Source organism: Balaenoptera borealis, assembly GCF_965194805.1.
Source record: "Balaenoptera borealis genome assembly, chromosome: 2".
NCBI classification, from domain to species: domain Eukaryota; kingdom Metazoa; phylum Chordata; class Mammalia; order Artiodactyla; family Balaenopteridae; genus Balaenoptera; species Balaenoptera borealis.
In genome coordinates, this window is record NC_138867.1 from 124112492 (window position 1) to 124133499 (window position 21008).

At 38.6% G+C, this 21008-nt stretch overlaps 1 protein-coding gene across 1 annotated transcript in view; it reads right to left on the minus strand.

Annotated features, from left to right (window-relative positions):
* Positions 1 to 10549, minus strand: part of GRXCR2 (glutaredoxin and cysteine rich domain containing 2) — a 31098-nt gene extending 20549 nt beyond the window's left edge. The window contains exon 1 of the mRNA XM_082382832.1: positions 653 to 10549. Coding sequence (XP_082238958.1) covers positions 653 to 988 — 336 coding nt within the window. The 5' untranslated portion in view covers positions 989 to 10549. The remainder of the gene's footprint in view (positions 1 to 652) is intronic.
* Positions 10550 to 21008: the final 10459 nt, after the last annotated feature.

Here is a 21008-nt window from a genome sequence, read left to right on the forward strand (position 1 = left end):
GTACTGGAGAAGATAACTGAAATTCACAGATAAAATACATGTTTCAAGTGAAATATTAGCTCAAATGTCTTCCCATGTAACGTTTCCTCCGGCTGATTTGCTTTTCACCATTTCTTCCCAGGACTCCAACTACCCAGCATTCATGTTAACAAGCAATGGAAAGGCAAAATAAATAAATAAACAAACAAACAAGCAGGCAGCAGGAGGGAGATAAGAAATAAAAGAAGACATGGATAAACCACAAGCTGCATAATTGGCTGGAATAAAATAAGCACCTTCAAACACTTAGCTCTTTCAGGAAAAAGAACAACTCGTTGCCACATAATTTTCTAAAACGGCAGACTGGCAACCTGAAAACCGCTGCATCTTTATTTCATTTACTTACCAAGATTACCCAGCCAAAGACCCAATTACAATTTGCTACCCTGGATGGAATTTGAATACTAGCTATGCATATTGCACTTTCCAATAGGTAGTCAACAAGAATGTTATTTTCGTCCCAGAAATATTATTCTGAGAGTGGCTTCACATTTGGTGCACCTATAGCTCTGGTAGGTACCAGAGCAGGAGCCAGATACAAATCTGAACAATTCAGGTGTTTCTCTAACCACATTTTAGTCCTTAAAGCTTATACACCATGGGCAATACCAACCTTCCGGTCATTCGCCTTGTAATCATTGAAGAAAGGCTGGCTGCTCGCCAAGGTGTAGGCACTACCCTCTCGAAACACGCTGATCCTCTGAGCAGTCAGCTTAGGGGAGTACGACCGGGGTTTGGGGGCTTCCCCAGACCCATAAACACCATCCATTGGTTCAAGGGACTCTTGGAGGAAACTGTGAGGGTACTCCTCCTTTGGCGACTCTAATTCCTGCCCATCCTCAAAGACCTGCTTCAACACCCGGCCACTGTAGGAGGAAGAGATTTTAAATCGTACTTTCCGGGGTTTGCCGTCACTCTTCTGGTTCAGCTTCTTCTCAGGGTCCTCCATCAGCAGAAAGTTCACCTTGTGGTTTCCAGGCTTTGGTGTAGCCAGTGAAACTTGGGGCTCTGAGAAAAAGGCATTTTATTTTCTCTCCTGCATATAATTAATTCAAGCTGGTGCTGGGGTATGCTCGGTTTACAGCAACTGACACCTGCACATTAAATATTGATAGGCCTTCATGCAGAGGCAGGTTACTGTGGGTTTATGGAGTGGTTGTAGCATAAGACAAGACTGGGTTCTCTCAGAATCCCAAACTCACCCATAACCTCACCCCAACCCTGGCATTTCTTACTATGAGCATGAGTAGGTTTATTTAGACTGAACAAGTAATCAGTTCAGCAGGGATCAGTTAGCAAGGGTCTTGTTATTCTTACCCAAAACTATGACCTAGTGAGCATTTAATAGGTGCCAGAGATTTTTACATGCATTCTCTTACTTTGTCCTCACAATAAACCTACAATGAAACTATTATTATCTGTGTTTTACAGAGGGGAAATTGAGGGCCCGAGCAGTTTCTCCATTAGTTTACTCTATTACAGTAAGTAAGTGACAGGGCAGGGATTCGAACTCAGTTCTAACTGATTCCAAAACCCATGGCCAGTCCACCAGGCCAAAAGTTTTCAAACCGTGTCTCATGGAGCCCTAGACAGGGAGAAGCCACAGGTCCTTCTGAGCCTTCTACCCCTGCATTAACCAACGCACCTTCACTTTATATCTATTTTATATTTAAGATTTCATCTGCAAGAACAGCACGAGCCCCAATGCCTACTGCAGACAGCACCTAGTAAATGCCTACACTGTGAGAGAGTTGCTGGGATGACTATCAGAGAAGCACAAGACATGGGGCTTGAGAATGACAGTCCTATAATCTAGTTTAGGAAACAGGCCTAACACATAGGAAATAACAGCCTCCTGCTTAGGGAGCAAACTGTCCACTGCTAACTGCCAGAACAGCTATTCTGGAAAAAGAGCAGTCCCTCAGGAGACAAGGATGGAAGAAGAAGGCTTATAACGGAAGGGCCCTTGGATTGGCAAAAAAAGAACGAGTTGGATTTGAAGAGCTGACAGGGCTTTCTCCCAGTCTTTGCTAACGACATCAACATTGACTTAGTTGCCCAAATTGACTTCTCCCGTACTTCTGCAGCCATTCCCATGGATTCTATCACCACTGCCTTCTTCCATCCAGCCCCACCTCTCCAGCCCCAGCTCAAGCCCTCATCACTTCTGTTTTCAGAGCTGTGGCAGCCTCCTGGTGACCTCCCCACCCATCCACAAGTCCATTCTCCACATAGATGCCAGAGCGATGCTTCCAAAGCACAAGTCTGCGGATGTCACTCTCCTGCATAAAAATTCCTAACTCTTCATGCAGCAGGCAAAGTTCCTCAAAACCTAACCCTGTCTTCCTCTCCAGACTGGTCCTCTGTCTCTTCTAGGTGCTGCCTGGAATTTGTGTTCCAGGCATACTGACAATCTTACCTATTTTTCAAAACCACAGATTTCTGTCTCCTATCCAGTACAAACTCCGTTTCCTGACTGAAATGTCAAACTTTCACTCATCCTTCAAGTCACACCTCCAAAGTCACAGCTCCTGGGAAGCCTTCCCACCTGCCCCGAGGAGAAGGCCATGGGACTTTGGACCTACCACCATTAACTGCTTCTTGTTTTTCTCTTACCATTCCTGTGTTCTCCATGAAACCGTGACCACATCAGAGTCAGGCGCTATCTTGACCATTTCTTTACCCCTAGTTTTTATCAAAACACCTGGTATTTAATAAAACTCAGTTAATAATTATTCAGTGAATGACTTCCAGGTGAGAGAAATCAAATAAATAAAACTTTTGGAACAGGAGACAAATACATTTTGTGGAGAACAGTGAAGAGGTGAAAGTTGTCAAAAAAAAACATCTACACTTCTACTAAAAAAGAGTTTCCTGGTTATAAGGTCTCTGTGTAATCAATGCAAGGAATAGACTAAACACACACACACACACACACACACACACTCACACAGAAACAACATTTTAAAACAAGAAAGAAAGAAAGATATGTCTTCATAATATCAGAAGATACATGCCTGTAGGTTCCCTAGGATGCAGAGCTGGCTGTGATGTGCCATGAATGGATGACAGGAGGCTGAAACATGGATCCCTCAGCCCTCAGGACAGGCAGGTGGGGCCCCAGGCCCCCAGGTGCTCACCTCGGATGACATCAGCCTCATCTATTTCCTCCAGTGTAAAACACAAGCACCATTATTTTCTAAGTATACCATGCCATGAAAAAGACCAGGAAGCCCTAACTAGAAGAACATTTTCTTCTATCCATCCCAGGAAACAAGTATTAGTAAGTGACTTATAGCCTATCTTCATCCAGAGGACCAGTGAGTGGACTTCCATGGCTACCTGTTAAATAGGCATTCTCCACTGAACACGGAATAAACATCATTAAAACGGTAGACTTTCAAAAGGGTAGATTTCAACCAGAGTGTATACATTAATGCATTTTGCACAATTGTGCTTCTTCTACCTTGAAAATTCGTTAAACTTAAATTAAGATAGAATTATGAACATAACTGAATGAATTGGATAGGATTCTCACTATGAAAAAAAGAATCCTTTAGTTATGTGAAGAAATCAAAAGCTGGCAATGAGTTTTCCAAGTAACATTTGTTTTGTACTTTTACACCCATTCCCACGTTCACAAACAGACTTTCAGCAAGCCAGACCAAAATCATGGAAGTTTTGAAACAATCATGCTTACTTGATAATTTTTAGATGTTAGTGATTTCAGGACAGTCACAACTTACACACCTCCAGATGGAGCATACATTGATAAAATGAAAACAACTTTGGCAGTATTATCCAAAGCTTTAAAAATGTTCACATCCTTGCACCTTACTAAAGAGAAAATAACCGAATAAATCAGAAGAAATAATGTCAAAACATTAGCATGAGTTGCCCCCAGGTGGAAGACTCTCAATGACTATTCTTTCCTTCCCAGTTTCATTATATTTTACTTGACTATAATAAACGTATCTTACTTTAATAATCGGGGGAAAATAAATGAAAAAAAATTCATTACTTTCAACCCAATAATTTTTCTTAAGGAGATGATTTTTCTTTTTAATTTTAAGAGTTTATTTGAGCAAAATTGATTTGAATCAGGCAGCACCCATCCAGAAGTGGTTAGGAGTGCTCCACCAACAGGGGCTTGGGGAGAGACTTTTATAGTGAAAAGGCAGAAGCAAAGTAAGGCAATCATTGTTTGGCTATAGCTCAAAGCCTAGATGTCTGTTTGTGACTGGTCAGCCTTAGCGTTTTGATTTCATAACCATGAGGCCTTTACAGGCTTAGACTTTGATTTGCTTACATAGGCCACCACAGCATTAAAGCTACACCAATTTAATAGCTTCCTTGTTTAATTAATTTAACAATTCCCCTCTTTTTGCTATCTTCTAATACATGAGAGACTGACCAAACATTTGCTATTAGTGCCTCTCTCAATCACCATCAAAGTTAAGTTGTTCTTGTCTCATTGTCTCACAGATTATGATGGCAGATCCACAGAAGAATTGTTTTTGCTGTTCATCTCATTGTTCATCTAGTTTCTGTTTCTCCAAGTGCAGCAAGACCATCTGATGTACTGCTGATGGCTACAAACATGCATTTAAGACCTTTGATAGAAAATAGCACTCCACGGGCCTCCCTGGTGGTGCAGTGGTTGGGAATCCGCCTGCCAGTGAAGGGAACACGGGTTCTATCCCTGGTCCGGGAAGATCCCACATGCCACGGAGCAACTAAGCTCATGCACCACAACTCCTGAGTCTGTGCTCTAGAGCCCACGAGCCACAACTACCGAGCCCATGTGCCACAACTACTGAAGCCTGCACGCCTAGAGCCCGTGCTCCACAACAAAAAAGCCACCACGCACCGCAACGAAGAGTAGCCCCCAGTCGCCACAGCTAAAGAAAGCCCGCGCGCAGCAACAAAGACCCAACACAGTCAAAAATAAATAAATTAAATAAATAAATTTTTTTAAAAAAAAGAGAAAATAGCACTCCAGGGAGACTATAATGATAACTATTAGGAGGATAATACCAAGAGACTTAAGTATACTCCTTAGCCAGGGACCCCATGAACCAAACCAGCTGATATCAAATAAATCAAAGAAGGAACCTGAAAGGGCATCAACCTGTTTTAGCCAAGTGGCTTATTTGTTAATTTCTTGTATTTGCTACAATACCAAAGGTGTTGATCTAGGTATAGCAGAAGGTATTTGCTATGGCATAGACTGCTTTTTCAGCCAAGTAATCTAAAGCAATTCTATCACGTAAAACTGCCTTAGCAAGAAAGTCTAGGGACTTCTGTTGTGCAGCTATGGCCTTATCGGTAGCTTCTGTGATAGTTGCCAGAGTTAAGGAGCATTGTCTTCCTATGCATTAACAGAGAGGAAAAGCAAGTAGTAAAAACACAAAAAGAATAAAGTTTTCACACTGGAGATGAAGATCTTGATCCGTGATCTTGGGAGAGCTGTCCACCTCAAGATGCCATCTGCTTCTGGGAAGTAACCTCCCTAGTCAATTTTAATTTTAGATCTCCAGCTGGTATGCAGTTCCAAGAGTCTGGAGAAGCCATTTTTAACTGGGGGATGTAGACCCAAGGTTCAAGTCCCTAAAATTCAGCTGCCATCTGGGTAGTGGGGAGGAGCTGGTATGGTCCCTTTCAAGGAGAGTCAAGGGCAGTCTTTGTTCTTAGTGATTCCAAATCAGAAGGGTGGCAGAAAATTGGAACCATTAGTTTGGAGAGTTGTAGCCAGATATTTGAGGAAACTAGAATTCAGGATCCAGTCAGTTTACTGGTATATAACAAAACCTCAAAGACAATGAGCAGGACTAGAATCCGATATCCACAAGATTGTGTTATAATTTTCTATGAAATATAATTATTTCCTCTACAATCACCCTCATTTCTATCAAAGATAATCATAGTAAGACAAATTTGTTTGCAAGTGTAGTCTCATTAAATTTGGGCTGATTATTCAGATAAATGCAGCAAGAATAGTGACTGACCATAGAGATTCACCTGGCATACCTACACCTGGCATACCTACAGATGTGAGTGAATTCCTCTCTTTCTGAGGGTACCCTAAGGTTCTGGGCCTGCCAGGAAGTGGGCTTCCTTATTCACCTGGTAGGGCTTCCAGGAATCCTTAAGCAAGGTTAAGAGGCCAGTTTTTCCAAGGGGCTTTTATTGGCTCCATAGAGTCAACCTGACTTCCTTAAAAGTATCAGGTCAAATCTGATTTTATGCATATTCTCAAATATGACATTCTAGTCAAAGCTTTGGTAATATAACCAATGTTTCCAATTGTATCTTATTATACGAAGAAAACATTCTTATTGAACTTATGCAAAAAACTATATTGCCATGAAAATAAGAATATGCAACAACTTTCTAAATTCTGGAGGTATTGGGTAGGGAGAAAAAGTAAATGTTCCAGTTCTGTTTATAAAGGTATACTTTACAAAATTACTCTAAGTCATAGATAGCTTAAGAGAAAAAGAGAAAAAGTTTTCCTTAAACCTGGGAGGTACGGGGGAAAGAATATTAAAGATCCAGCAATGTTTCATAGAAAAAGTTGTAAAAAAAATTATAATCATCCTCGTCAGTTCATTCTATCCCATGTTATTAATTCTTGTTCTGCTGAATACAGTTTTCCCATTAGTTCTGGAAATTCTCACCCAAGTCACTTTTATGGTCTTTATCAGAAACTTATATTCTAGAGTACTTGTCAGAGTCCTTCCCATGAATCTCTCTAAAGATGAAACACCTTTGCAAAAGCATCACAGTAAGACAATAACTGTAAATGATAAAAAAAAAAAAAACTTTAAAATGGCCATGGACTAAGATCTGATGAGAGTGCATTTGATAAGGAAATGTAGTTATCTCTATAGTATACAATAATTTAGGATAATAATTGGACTATTAGAGTGTTGGCAAATTTCTAGAAACTTTAAACAATTTCTAGAATACCTATATTAGTAACATATATCCAAAAACATAACCTAAGAAGGTTTGTCATTCCTTACTATTTGACAATGCACCCCACATAATTTAACATACCAAAAAAACATAATTAGTTTAACATCTCTCTTTTACAAGGCGAGAAACAAATCCTATGAGATTTTCCAGGCTTCCTCTGGGAAATTTCAAAGTTACTTTGAGGTCAAAAAGACTGCACTTATATTTTGATTTTGGGAAGTTTGTCAAAATGTCAAAAGGTCTGAACATTTGACTAAATAGGATCTCATATCATTATGAAATAATACTTAATTATCAGTTTAACTAAATTGACAGTAGAAGATTTTAAAAGCAAACACAGAAGGTTACAAAGCTGTAAACAAAACTTAGATCTTTTAATATTGAGAAGACTGGGTTTTCTTAAGTAATCAAAGACCTGATAAAGACAAAGTAAAGCACAATAAATTATTTTGGAAGACATCAAATCTTTGCTTTCCAGGTAGATTACCCAAAAAGTTAAACAACAACAACAATAACAACAAACTTTCACAATCAAGAGGAAACCAACATTCCAAGAAAACTCTGTCCTTTTAACAGAGAGAAAGCCAAATTCTAATTCTGTACCAGTGTACATCTAATATTAAAACTCATACTTTAAAATTTTAAATAAATCCATTCTCATTTTAGTCAGCTTGACCACACATAAAATTCCTTTTCCAAGATTCTTTTCCACAGAACTTTTACAACTTTTTTTTTTTTTAAATATCCATTCAGGTTTTGTCCTACGTTTTTCTCTTCCTCATCTGGAACAACCAGTCATTTTACTCTCCTTACCTACTTTTCACACAGTTGTTTCCTTTAACTTTTATTTTTCTAAGAAGTTTTAATTACATTTATTGATTAGAATCCTTAACCCTTAGAATCTTTTATTCCTAATAAAAACTAAGAAGTAAGCAACTGTGGACTGTTACAGTAGCATTCTGTGGATTGGCCAATTCATAAATATATTTCACAATTTCTAGAAGTATATTCTTCCTCATAGTAAAATTTTCAATGTGTTACAAAACGTGTCTACTAATAGATCCAAATATCTTTGGCTCCTCTCTAAAAGGAAGTCAAAAGTGGATAAACCTATGTCAGTAATTTATGTTTCAGTACTTTATTTTATTTGGAAATGATCTGGCTATTCAATGATATCCATCATTTAACTGATCTCAACATAACTTTAAGGTTTCAATTTATCAAAAATATTTTGGAAATTATTTTTAAGTAGACATATCTTAAAGCATTATTATTGTTGAAAAGTTTATTTATAAGCTTTAACCTTACTTACATCTATTTAACTTACCTGTTCCTAACAATTATGTTTAGATTACTCATGAAAATTTCATGAGACATTAAACAGCTAACCGTCATCTTAAGTTATCTTTCTTGCTGACAAATTCTGTAACAGAGAAGACATGAGCTTATTTGACTTTTAGTAAACCTAGATAGAATGAAAGCATTCTATTTAATACTGTAACTCTAAAGACATGCCTGTTTTAATTAAACCAACAGGCTTAAACTAGCTTTTATTTGTCAAAGATTATCCTAGATCACATGAAATTGAAAGACATTTGGGTTAGTTTCTATATTTCTGAGAGTATACTTGATTTATATAAATGTTTGTTTGTCTTTAAGCCAATTAAATAGAGCTCTTTACCGATTAATTTTGGCAATACCATTAGGAGGTAGAAAAATACCACATATCTATAACATACATACCTAGACATACATAAACATACAGACAAATGCAGAACTCTTATAGCTTTCATTTTAAAATTTTAACCATGAGACGGGTACAATAATACAAAACTCACTAGTTTATAAAAGAACATTTGGATACAAATTGTGTTTCTGGTGAATAGAGTAAGTTAAGGTTACCTCTCTGATGGCTAAGGCTCTTACTAATATTTGTGGTAAAGACTTCAAGACTTTTAATTCAGCTAATTTCCAAAAAAAATTTTTGTTTTTCTAGATCAGAATTACTTCCTTGAAGTTTGCATCTCAAGAGATGGCTGTAGGTTCCTAGAGAAGACCAGGTAGAACATTTACATCTCAAAGGCACAGAGAAAGGAAGGGCTATCTCCAAAAAGGACTCTTTTTCCCCCTAAACCCAGATCTTCCACAATATCAGCAAGCCTTTTGAGATGAACAGGGGATATTCTTGGACTGGATAAAAAAAGGATAGGTGGCTTCAAATTGTTTCTAGAGCCGAATTTCTGTTCTTGTCAAGACTCAATTTGTAAGACAAGCACAGTTGTTTTTAATTCCTTAAATAATTGGGTTGCACAACCAAGAGGTTGACCCACCCACCCAACTACATCATACTCAGTTTGCTTGGTTATATCAGGGAGAAGATCTTCAACTAAGATGGAAACCAAAAGATTCCTGTGTTATAGCTTGAGAGCCGTGTGTCATTGAAATGCTTGAGTAAACCCTTTCACAAGGGCTTCAAAATATTTTCTTTCCCTCTGGATACACAGTTTCATTTTAGTCTAGGAGAGAAGGCCTAAAAAAAAAAGTTCCTACCAGGCTCTGTATATTTGGCCAACTTCTGACCATAGAGCTATTAAAAAAAAACAAACACACACACACACAACAAAAAAAACCCTTTTGAATGTCTTGTTAGCTTTCAATCAGGGCAAATAGTAAATTTTCCTGGTAGTATTGAACAACCCCTTGGATGAAGAGGCATTCCCCAAAGAGGGTGCAAAAGATACGATCCTCCCCAAGACTCAGGACTCCTCCCAAAGATAAGCAAGAAAAAGAAAGACTTAGAAAATTCCCTTGAGAGCTGACAACAGTCGGTAGGACCCTAGCTGCAAATAGAGTGCAACCCACAGTCCTGTACGGTCATATTTTGGGGGCCCCACCTAACAGATGTCAAGCCAAGTTCTCAGGACACAAATTGAGACAAACAAGAAGGCAATAGATTTCCCTGGGAAACCAAGGATTGATAACTGTTTTTTTCCTGCCAATCTGGATTTGGAAAGGAAGGGACAACGTGAAATTTTACCTTCCCCTCTTGAGCAGACACCACAGAGATCTGGGCGAGCTGACTTTGGTAAGGATTCTTACCCTTTGTGGGCTTCTGCCAGTTTTCCCAGGATGCCATATGCAGGCCCCAGAGAGAGTGGGGTGTCCCAGCGGGACTCCTCCTGGTCACCAGAAACTGAGGCTTCACACTGGACCCAGTCCAGTTTAAGTCAGAACCAGTCCAACCCTGGACCCAGTCTGGTTTCTCAAGTAGACACAGGCCAACTTCAGCAGTTTCCAGAAAGAAATGTTCAAATAAAGTCTGAAAGCTCATAATGCAGAAGCTGTGGATGGAGGGACCTTACCCACCACCTCCAAAGGCAGGGAGGAAGCAGCAACGCAAGGGGCTCTGCAGGTGCCTTCACTGCTGTCGTTCGTTGTTCCTGAGGGCCTTCGGGGGTCTCCTTGGGTTCCCTCTTATGTCCCCAGACTTGTGAAAAGATAAACTGAGGCATATTAAAATTTTTAAGAGTTTATTTGAGCAAAACTCAATTCAAATCTATCAGTGCCAAACCGGAAGTGGTTAGGAGCCCTCCTAAGGAGATAATTTCAAGTGGAGAAAAATATTTGTATGGATAAATTATTCACAGTAGGAAAAAAATTCGAAAACAACTTAAATGTTCAACAGCAGGAATTCCACAAAATGAAAGATTATGTAGTCATTTAAAAAGATTTACAGAGCTTGAAATAATATGGAAAAATACTTATGAAACAAATTAAGTGAGAAAAGGTGTAACACAAAATTTTTTGTTCTGTGATATAGACTTTGCTATGTAAAATTGTATACGAGAAAAAGACAAAAGTAAATCCATTAAAATGTTAAAAATGGTTCTGTCTGAGAAGGTAGTTAGGGGTGATTTTTATTTTCTTTTTTATACTTTTCTGTATTTTTCTAAATTTCTCATAATTAGCTAATAGTGATTTTAATATTAGGGAAAAAACAGGTTTTTTAAAAGTAAACTGTGCCTAACATTTTAAAATACAGATGAATTTATACAATTGGCTGGAGAAAATTAAATCTTCAACCACTGCCATTTTTCTTCTGGATGAACTCAACTAATAGGAAATCATATCATTTTATTGTAAAAAAATATATTTTCATACCATTTTAATACAAAAAGAAGTGATTTTAACTTAAGTCAAATTTAAGGTAGAATCATTTACTCTTGATTGTACCCAGATGCAGAAAATTTTGATGGGTTATTGAAAGTAGAGATGACTTAATAACAAAATCAATCAATTTATAATCTCATTATGGGGCTCATTAATTTTTAAAAGCTCTGATGGACACCTAACCAGGTGATTAGACGTGGTGTCCCTAATGGTGGGACAAACTGACATTCTGTGTCTCCTAATGGGATGCTTCATTTACAGATGGGGTGTCCAAACCAAGACGTTCTTGGCACTGAAAGGCACTATTTATAGTTACACTGGGACAGGAGACAAACGGGAATAAATGATCACCCTACTGATGAGGTATTTTGGCCAAAAGTATTTAATATTTATGTAATCAAGACTTTAGACCTAACTTTTCATTTACAAGAAACACAGGTGATGGAAGTACGAGTGAAATGACCCCAAGAGGAAACAGATGGGCAAAGCCAGTATGTGGGACATATTACAAGACAACTGGTCTCACCAAAAAGTCAATATGCTGTGGAAAAATGTTGGGATGAGTGGGACATTTTAGATTTAAAGAGATAAAACCAAATTTAATGTATGAACCTTGGCTGGTTCCTGGAGAAACTTGACTCTAGAGTTGGTATCAGAGGGACCTAGAGAATTATTCTTCATTTTCATATGCAGGATAACACTATGTGATTATGTGTGAGAATGTTCTTTTTGTAGGAGATACATGTTAAAATATTTAAAGTGAAATGTCATGATGTCAGCAATTTATTATAAAAAAGCTTATCCTTTCAGTATATATGCATACTTAAATACATATGCATATATATAAAGTAAAAAAATGGAAAAAATATTAACAATTCTTTATGGTTGTTTATTATACTATTCTTCTAATTTTTTAATGTTTGAAATGTTTATGATAAAAATTGGGGGCAAATAATGCACTTAGAAAAATATTCACAGATATCTATGTTTGCTTGTATGCATTTTGATTTACACCTAGTATATTCTGAATCTTCTTGGAGTAGAATTTTTATCCTGTCCTGTCTGATGTCATTTACTGGACTTTATTTTTATGTGTACTTTGGGATTTGGGAGATTATATTAAATATGTATCCTGATGAAAGAAATGTGCAATTATCGCAAATTGAGTGTGAACGTTATCCTTTAGAGATCTTTCCACATCTATCATTTCTAATCAGAGTAGGGCTTATAAATTAAACATATCCTTTTAATCTGCTCATACATTACTACGCAGAGTGTGTGTGTGTGTGTGTGTGTGTGTGTGTGTGTGTGTGTGTGTGTGTATTTAAACCCCTGTCTGGCATTTCCTTTTGAAATATTGTTATGGCAGAACATTATTATAGTTACTGATCATTCCAAGAGTTGTGAGGGTTCATGCAACTTTATAAAAAACGTTAAAAACAAAATCTAAGTTTAGAGTACCTCTACTCTATCACAACCAAAATAGAAATTTCCAAGGCAATACTTCAAAAGACTCATATCTCATGTCACCAATTTTTTTTAAGTTTACAAGGTTGTCTAAGCTCCCACAGGAATGAGTTTTTCATTACGGACCTAGGTGATATGGAACATAGTCTGGTGACTTGTCTTCCCCTATATCACAGGACAATCTGATGAGGAGACCAGCCCATCCAAAGTGTGAGATCAAGGGCTCTGATTAGAGGGTAAGACATTTTCTTCCATGCCATCATTTCCCAAAGTGTGACCGACAGAGCTAAAAGTTATTTCTTGGAAAAAAAAATCCTAACAAAATAAGTTTGGGAAATTATGGGTTAAGTCAAGTTAAACTAATTTCTTTACTGCAGGACTTCTTAGAATGTTAAATATACTAATGTACTTTGTCAACTTCCACCAGGGGATACACCATTTCCATAATGTAGTGCCCACAAACCTCTTTTTATTGTTGGAATTCTATTTCAGGAAACCAGCGTTCTGAGAAAAAAGTCTCAGAGATGCTGTTAGAAGATGCCTATCTGCTTAGAAATTCTCCCCACCTCTGACTCTCACCCTCTTCATAGTGAAAAACAATTACAGCTTATTAAGCATTTGCTATGTGTGAGAGAGGTATTTCACAGGTAAGAAAACTGGAAACTGAAGCTCAGAGAGGTTATGTTATCTGCACAGGGTCCCAGAGACACGAAATGTCAGTTGCTATACTCACCCAGGTCTGACCCCAAAGTTCATGCTTCTCTCACATCATCAAATTGACCACCTGGGGGAAAAAGGTCAATTCTTTAAAAGTGGGATAGAGGGGGCTTCCCTGGTGGTCCAGTGGTTAAGAATCCGCCTTCCAATGCAGGGGATGAGGGTTCAATCCCTGATCAAGGAACTAAGATCCCATATGCCACGGGGCAACTAAGCCCGCGGCTCTAGAGCCCGCACACGCCACAACTAGACAGCCCACACACCTCAACTATTGAGCCCGTGCACTCTGGAGCCCACGCCCACAACTAGAGAGAGGCTCACGTGCCGCAATGAAAGATCCCTTGAGCCACAACTAAGACCCACTGCAGCCAAATAAATAAATACATATTTTTAAAAAAAGCAGGATAGAAAATAATTTTAAGAAGTCTAGTCATAATCTAAAACCCGTAATAGACTTTTGAATATATGATCAGTGAGGCCTCTCTGTGGCTGGAATGTAACTTAGCCACCAGTGTGGTTGGGTCTCTATGTTCTGTCTCAGAGGAGACCCCATAGTTTGTTCTGAAATTTAACCACCTGTATTATCTGTAATTCACCAGAATGGAAAGATAAGCCATCTTCCTTACACTTTGAAATGCCTTTTCCTCATTGCCTCTGAGCAGAGCTGGCACAAGTCTTTGCATCACAGGCCAAAACCCCCATGTCAGAAGGTAAAGGGAAGGTTCCCAGAGGACCAAGCAGAGGGTGAGTGTAGTGGAAAAACATCAACCCTGCCAGAAACCACAGGCTAAAATCTGGGACTTCATTAAAAAATAATAATCACTTGGGATTATTCTACCATTGCAAAGACCCTGTCCCTAGGGCCCCTGGTTTGCCAGCTAGAGAGTAAGGAACTTGTTTTTCTAACTCTTCTCTCACTTCTGACTTACTGTGCATTCCTACCAGACAGAAAGCAAGAAGAGCTGTCAGAGGCTGCAAAACGGTCCTGAATTTTCTTGATTTCAGCACCCTCCAGTAGAAATACACATATGTATGTAACGTAACCCACATATATATTTTTAAATTTTCCACTAGCAACATTTAAAAAAGTACAAAGAAACAAGTGAAATACTATAAATATTTTATCAGTATTCAAATTTCATAAGATTGATAGTTGAGGAAGTAGATTCACATACCCAAGTAGTTCCAATCACACTTAAAAGTCTTACAGTAACGGACTTGATCATCAGTTTAAAAGTATATGTGTAGGGAATCAAGATGGCAGTGTGGGAAGACATGGAGTTCGTATCTCCCCACAACTAGGGTGCCTGTTGGACGCTAGAGGGGGGGACCCCGACACCCAAGGAGATGGGAAGAACCACCAAGAAAACCAGTAAGACGTGGGGGGACTGATGGGGGAGGAGAAGTGGAGGCCATACAGGACTGGCGCCCCAGAGGGGTGGCTAAGGGGGGGGAAGGGTTCCCACGCCAGTAGGGAGCCTCAGGGCTCGGATCAAGGGGAGAGTGCCCAGTATTTCCCCTGCCCAATTGGCTGGGGAAGTCTGCCCGGCTCTTGGGCTGGGTCATACACCCTCAGAGGTCCCCTCTGGGCCAGGTTGGTCCTGGAGGTGTAGGAGGGAGGCTGGGAGAGAACAGGAGAGGCAGGCGGGAGGGACCAAAATGCTGGAGAGGAGGGGAGGGCATTTGCTTCACCTACTGGGGCACAGGGAGCCTGCTGGGCTCCCAAGCTGGTCCCTTGCTCTCCAAAGTACCTTTCGAGCTGCGTGTGTCCTGGGGGCATAAGAGGGAGGCTGAGGAGATCAGCAGAGGCAGATGGAAGGGGCTCTCTGGAATGAAAGGAGCGGGAGAGGAGTGGAGGGCATTTGCCCCACCCACTGGGGGCCAGGGGAGCCTGCTGAGCTCCCAGGTGGGATCCCCCCACCCTCTGAGACCAGAGGGGGGAGGTATGTCTGGGCCCCCTCTGTTCTGTTGAGCCTAAGCCCCACCCCCACATCCCCCAGGGCCTTTTGCAGCCCTGTGGATCCTAAGCATAGGCCCCGCCCACTGCCCAAACCTCACCCTGCTTAGGCCCCGCCCTCCACAGCCAAGGCCTTTTCCACCTTTTTTTTTTTTTCTCCTCCTCTTTTTTACTATTGTGGTTCTGTTTTACATTCTGGTTGTTGTTTCACCTATATTTTTATTTTTATATTTTTTCTAACATATCTTTTAGTTTCCTAGTCTAATTTTATTTTTTATTTTGTTATTGTTCCCCTTTTTCTTTTTCTGCCCCACGCAGCTTGCAGGATCTTGGTTCATGAGCCAGGGGTCAGGCCGAAGCTTCTGTGGTGGGAGCTCCATGTCAGAACCACTGGACTAACAGAGAACCTCAGACCCCAGGGAACATTCATCAGAGTGAGGTCTCCCAGAGGTCCTCATCTCAGCACCAAGACCCAGCTCTACTCAACAGTCTACAAACTCCAGTGTTGGAAGCCTCAGGCCAAACAACCAGTAAGACAGGTACACAATCCCGCTCATAAAAAAAAAAAAAGGAAAAAAAAATGAGATGGCAAATAAATATGTCAGAGATGAAGGAGCAAGGTAAAAACCTACAAGACCAAATAAATGAAGTGGAAATAGGCAATCTACCTGAAAAAGAATTCAGAGTAATGATAGTAAAGATGATCCAGAATCTCAGAAATAGAATGGAGGCATGGACTGAGAAAATACAAGAAATGTTTAACAAAGATCTAGAAGAACTAAGAACACACAAACAGAGATGAACAACACAATAATTGAAATGAAAAATACACTAAAAGGAATCAATGACAGAATAACTGAGGCAGAAGAACAAATAAGTGAGCTGGAAGACAAAATGATGGAATAACTGCAGAGGATCAGAATAAAAAAAGAATGAAAAGAATTGAGGACAATTTCAGAGACCTCTGGGACAACACTAAATGCACCAACATTCAAATCATAGGGGTCCCAGATGAAGAAGAGAAAAGAAAGGGTCTGAGAAAATATTTGAAGAAATTATAGTGGAAAACTTCCCTAATGTGAGAAAGGAAATAGTCATGCAAGTCCAGGAAGAACAGAGAGTCCCATACAGGATAAACCCTAGGAAAAATACAGCAAGACACATATTAATCAAACTAACAAAAATTAAATTCAAAAGAAAAAATATTAAAAGCAGCAAGGGAAAAACAAAAAATAACATACAAAGGAATCCCCATAAGGTTAACAGCTGATTTTTCAGCAGAAACTCTGCAGGCCAGAAGGGAGTGGCAGCATATACTTAAAGTGATGAAAGAAAAAAACCTACAACCAAGATTACTCTACCCAGCAGGATCTCATTCAGATTCGGTGGAGAAATCAAAAACTTTTCAGACAAGCAAAAGCTAAGAGAATTCAGCATCACCAAACCAGCTCTACAATAAATGCTAAAGAAACTTCTCCAGGTGGGAAACACAAGAGAAGAAAAAGACCCACAAAAACAAACCCAAAACAATTAAGAAAACGGTAATAGGAACATACATATCGAAAATAACTTTGAATATAAATGCATTGCATGCTCCAACCAAAAGACACAGACTGGCTGAATGGATACAAAAACAAGACCCATATATATATTGTCCACAAGACACCCACTTCAGACCTAGGGACACATACAGACTGAAAGTGAGGGGATGGAAAAAGATATTCCATGCAAATGGAAATTAAAAGAAAGTTGGAGTAGCAATACTCGTATCAGATAAAATAGACTTTAAAATAAAGGCTCTTACAAGAGATAAGGAAGGACACTACATAATGATCAAGGGATCAATCCAAGAAGAAGATATAACAATTATAAATATATATGCACCCAACATAGGAGCACCTCAATACATATGGCAAATGCTAACAACCATGAAAAGGGAAGTTGACAGTAATACAATAATAGAAGGAGACTTCTCACTCCACTTACACCAATGAACAGATCATCCAAACAGAAAATAAATAAGGAAACACAAGTTTTAAATGACACAACAGACCAGATAGTTTTAATTGATATTTATAAAACATTTCACCTGAAAGTGGCAGAATACACTTTCTTCTCAAGTGCACACAGAACATTCTCCAGGATAGATCACATCTTGGGTCACAAATCAAGCCTTGGAAAACTTAAGAAAATTGAAATCATATCAAGCATCTTTCCTGACCACAGCACTATGAGACTGGAAATCAATTACAGGAAAAAGACTGTAAAAACCACAAATACATGGAAGCTAAACAGTGTGCTACTAAATAACCAAGAGATCACTGAAGAAATCAAAGAAGAAATTTAAAAATACATAGAAACAAATGACAATGAAAACACAATGACCAAAACCTATGGAATGCAGCAAAAGCAGTTCTAAGAGGGAAGTTTATAGCAATTCAATCTCACCTCAAGAAACAAGAAAAATCTCAAATAAACAATCTAACCCTACACCTAAAGTGACTAGAGAAAGAAGAACAAAGAAAACACAAAGTCAGTAGAAGGAATGAAATCATAAAGATCAGAGCAGAAATAAACGAAATAGAAACAAAGAAAACAAGAGCAAAGATCAATAAAACTAAAAGCTGGTTCTTCGAGAAGATAAACAAAATTGATAAACACTTAGTCAGACTCATCAAGAAAAAAAGGGAGAGGACGCAAATCAATAAACTTAGAAATGAAAAAGGGAAAATCACAACTGACACCGCAGAAATACAAAGGATTATAAGAGACTACTATGAACAACTATATGCCAATAAAATGGACAATCACGAAGAAATGGACAAATTCTTGGAAAGATACCATTTTCCAAGACTGAACCAGGAAGAATTAGAAAATATAAACAGACCTATCACAAGTAAAGAATTGAAACTGTAATTAGAAACCTTCCAACAAACAAAAGTCCAGGACCAGATGGCTTCACAGGCGAATTCTATCAAACATCTAGAGAAGAGCTAGCTCTGATCCTTCTCAAACTCTTCCAAAAAATTGAAGAGGTAAGAACACTCCCAAATTCATTCTATGAAGCCACCATCACCCTGACACCAAAACCAGAAAAAGATATTCACAAGAAAAGAAAATTATAGACCAATATCACTGATGAACATAGATGCAAAAATCCTGAACAAAATACTAGCAAACAGAATCCAACAACATACTAAAAGGATCACACACCACAATCAAGTGGGATTTATCCTAGGGATGCAAGGATTCTTCAATATACGCAAATCAATGTGATACACCATACTAACAAATTAACGAATAAAACCCATATGATCATCTCAATAGATGCAGAAAAAGCTTTTGACAAAATTCAACACCGATTTATGATAAAAACTCTCCAAAAAATGGGCATAGAGGGAACCTACCTCAACATAATAAAGGCCATATATGACAAACCACAGCAAACATCATACTCACTGGTGAAAAACTGAAAGCATTTCCACTAAGATCAGGAACAACACAAGGATGTCCACTCTCGCCACTCTTATTCAACATAGTTTTGGAAGTCCTAGCCACAGCAATCAGAGAAGAAAAAGAAATAAAAGGAATACAAACTGGAAAAGAAGAAGTAAAACTGTCACTGTTTGCAGATGACATGACACTATACACAGAAAATCCTAAAGACGCCACCAGAAAACTACTAGAACTAATCAATGAATTTGGTAAGGTTGCAGGATACAAAATTAATGCACAGAAATCTCTGGCATTCCTATATACTAACAATGAAAAATCAGAAAGAGAAATTAAGGAAACAATCCCATTTACCATTGCAACAAAAAGAATAAAATACCTAGGAATAAACCTACCTAAGGAGGCAAAAGACTTGTACTCAGAAAACTATAAAACACTGATGAAAGAAATCAAAGATGACATAAACAGATGGAGAAATAGACCATGTTCTTGGATTGGAGAATCAATATTGTGAAAATGACTATGCTACCCGTAGCAATCTACAGATTCAATGTAATCCCTATCAAACTACCAATGGCATTCTTCACAGAATTAGAACAAAAAATTTTTCAATTCATATGGAAACACAAAAGACCCCGAATAGACAAAGTAATCTTAAGAAAGAAAAATGGAGCTGGAGGAATCAGGCTCCCTGACTTCAAACTATGCTACAAAGCTACAGTAATCAAGACAGTATGGTACTGGCACAAGAACAGAAATATAGATCAATGCTATGGGATAGAAAGCCCAGAGATAAATCCATGCATGTATGTTCACCTAATTTATGACAAAGGAGGCAAGAACATACAATGGAGAAAAGACAGCCTCTTCAATAAGTGGCGCTGGGAAAACTGGACAGCTACATGTAAAAGAATGAAATTAAAACACTACCTAACATCATACACAAAAATAAACTCAAAATAGATTAAAGACCAAAATGTAAGACCAGACACTATAAAACTCTTAGAGGAAAACATAGGAAAAACACTCTTTGACATTAACCACAGCAAGATCTTTTTTGGCCCACCTCCTAAAGTAATGGAAATAAAAACAAAAATAGACAAATGGGACTTAATGAAACTTCAAAGCTTTTGCACAGCAAAGGAAACCATAAACAAGACGAAAAGGCAACCCTCAGAATGGGAGAAAATATTTGCAAATGAAACAATGGACAAAGGATTAATCTCCAAAATATATAAACATCTCATGGAGCTCAATATCAAAAAAACAAACAATTCAATTAAAAAATGGGCAGAAGACCTAAATAGAAATTTCACCAAAGAAGACATACAGATGGCCAAGAGGCACATGAAAAGATGCTCAACATCACTAAATATTAGAGAAATGCAAATCAAAACTACAATGAGGTATCACCTCACACTGGTCAGAATGGCCATTAAAAAATCTACAAACAATAAATGCTGGAAAGGCTGTGGTGAAAAGGGAACCCTCCTGCACTGTCAGTGGGAATATAAATTGATACAACCAATATGGAGAACAGTATGGAGGTTCCTTATAAAACTAAAAATAGAACTACCATATGACCCAGCAATCCCACTACTGGGCATATACCCCGAGAAAACCATAATTCAAAAAGAGGCATGTACCGCCATGGCCATTGCAGCAGTATCTACAATAGCCAGACATGGAAGCAACCTAAATGTCCATTGACAGATGAATGGATAAAGAAGATGTGGCACACATATACAATGGAATATTACTCAGCCATAAAAAGAAAGGAAATTGAGTTATTGGTAGTGAGGTGGATGGACCTAGAGTCTGTCATAAAGAGTGAAGTAATTCAGAAAGAGAAAAACAAATACCATACGCTAACACATATATATGGAACCTAAAAAAAAAGGTAATGATGAACCTAGTGGCAGGGCAGGAATAAAGACGTAGACGTAGAGAATGGATTTGAGGACATGGGGGAAGAGGGGGAAGGTGGGGGGAAGTGAGGATAGCGTCGACATATACATACTACCAAATGTAAAATAGCTAGTGGGAAGCAGCAGCATAGCACATGGAGATCAGCTCGGTGCTTTGCGATGACCTAGAGGGGTGGGATAGGGAGGGTGGGAGGGAGGCTCAAGAGGGAGGGGATATGGGGATATATGTATGCATATGGCTGATTCAACAGAGACTAACACAGTATTGTAAAGCAATTATACTCCAATGAAGATCT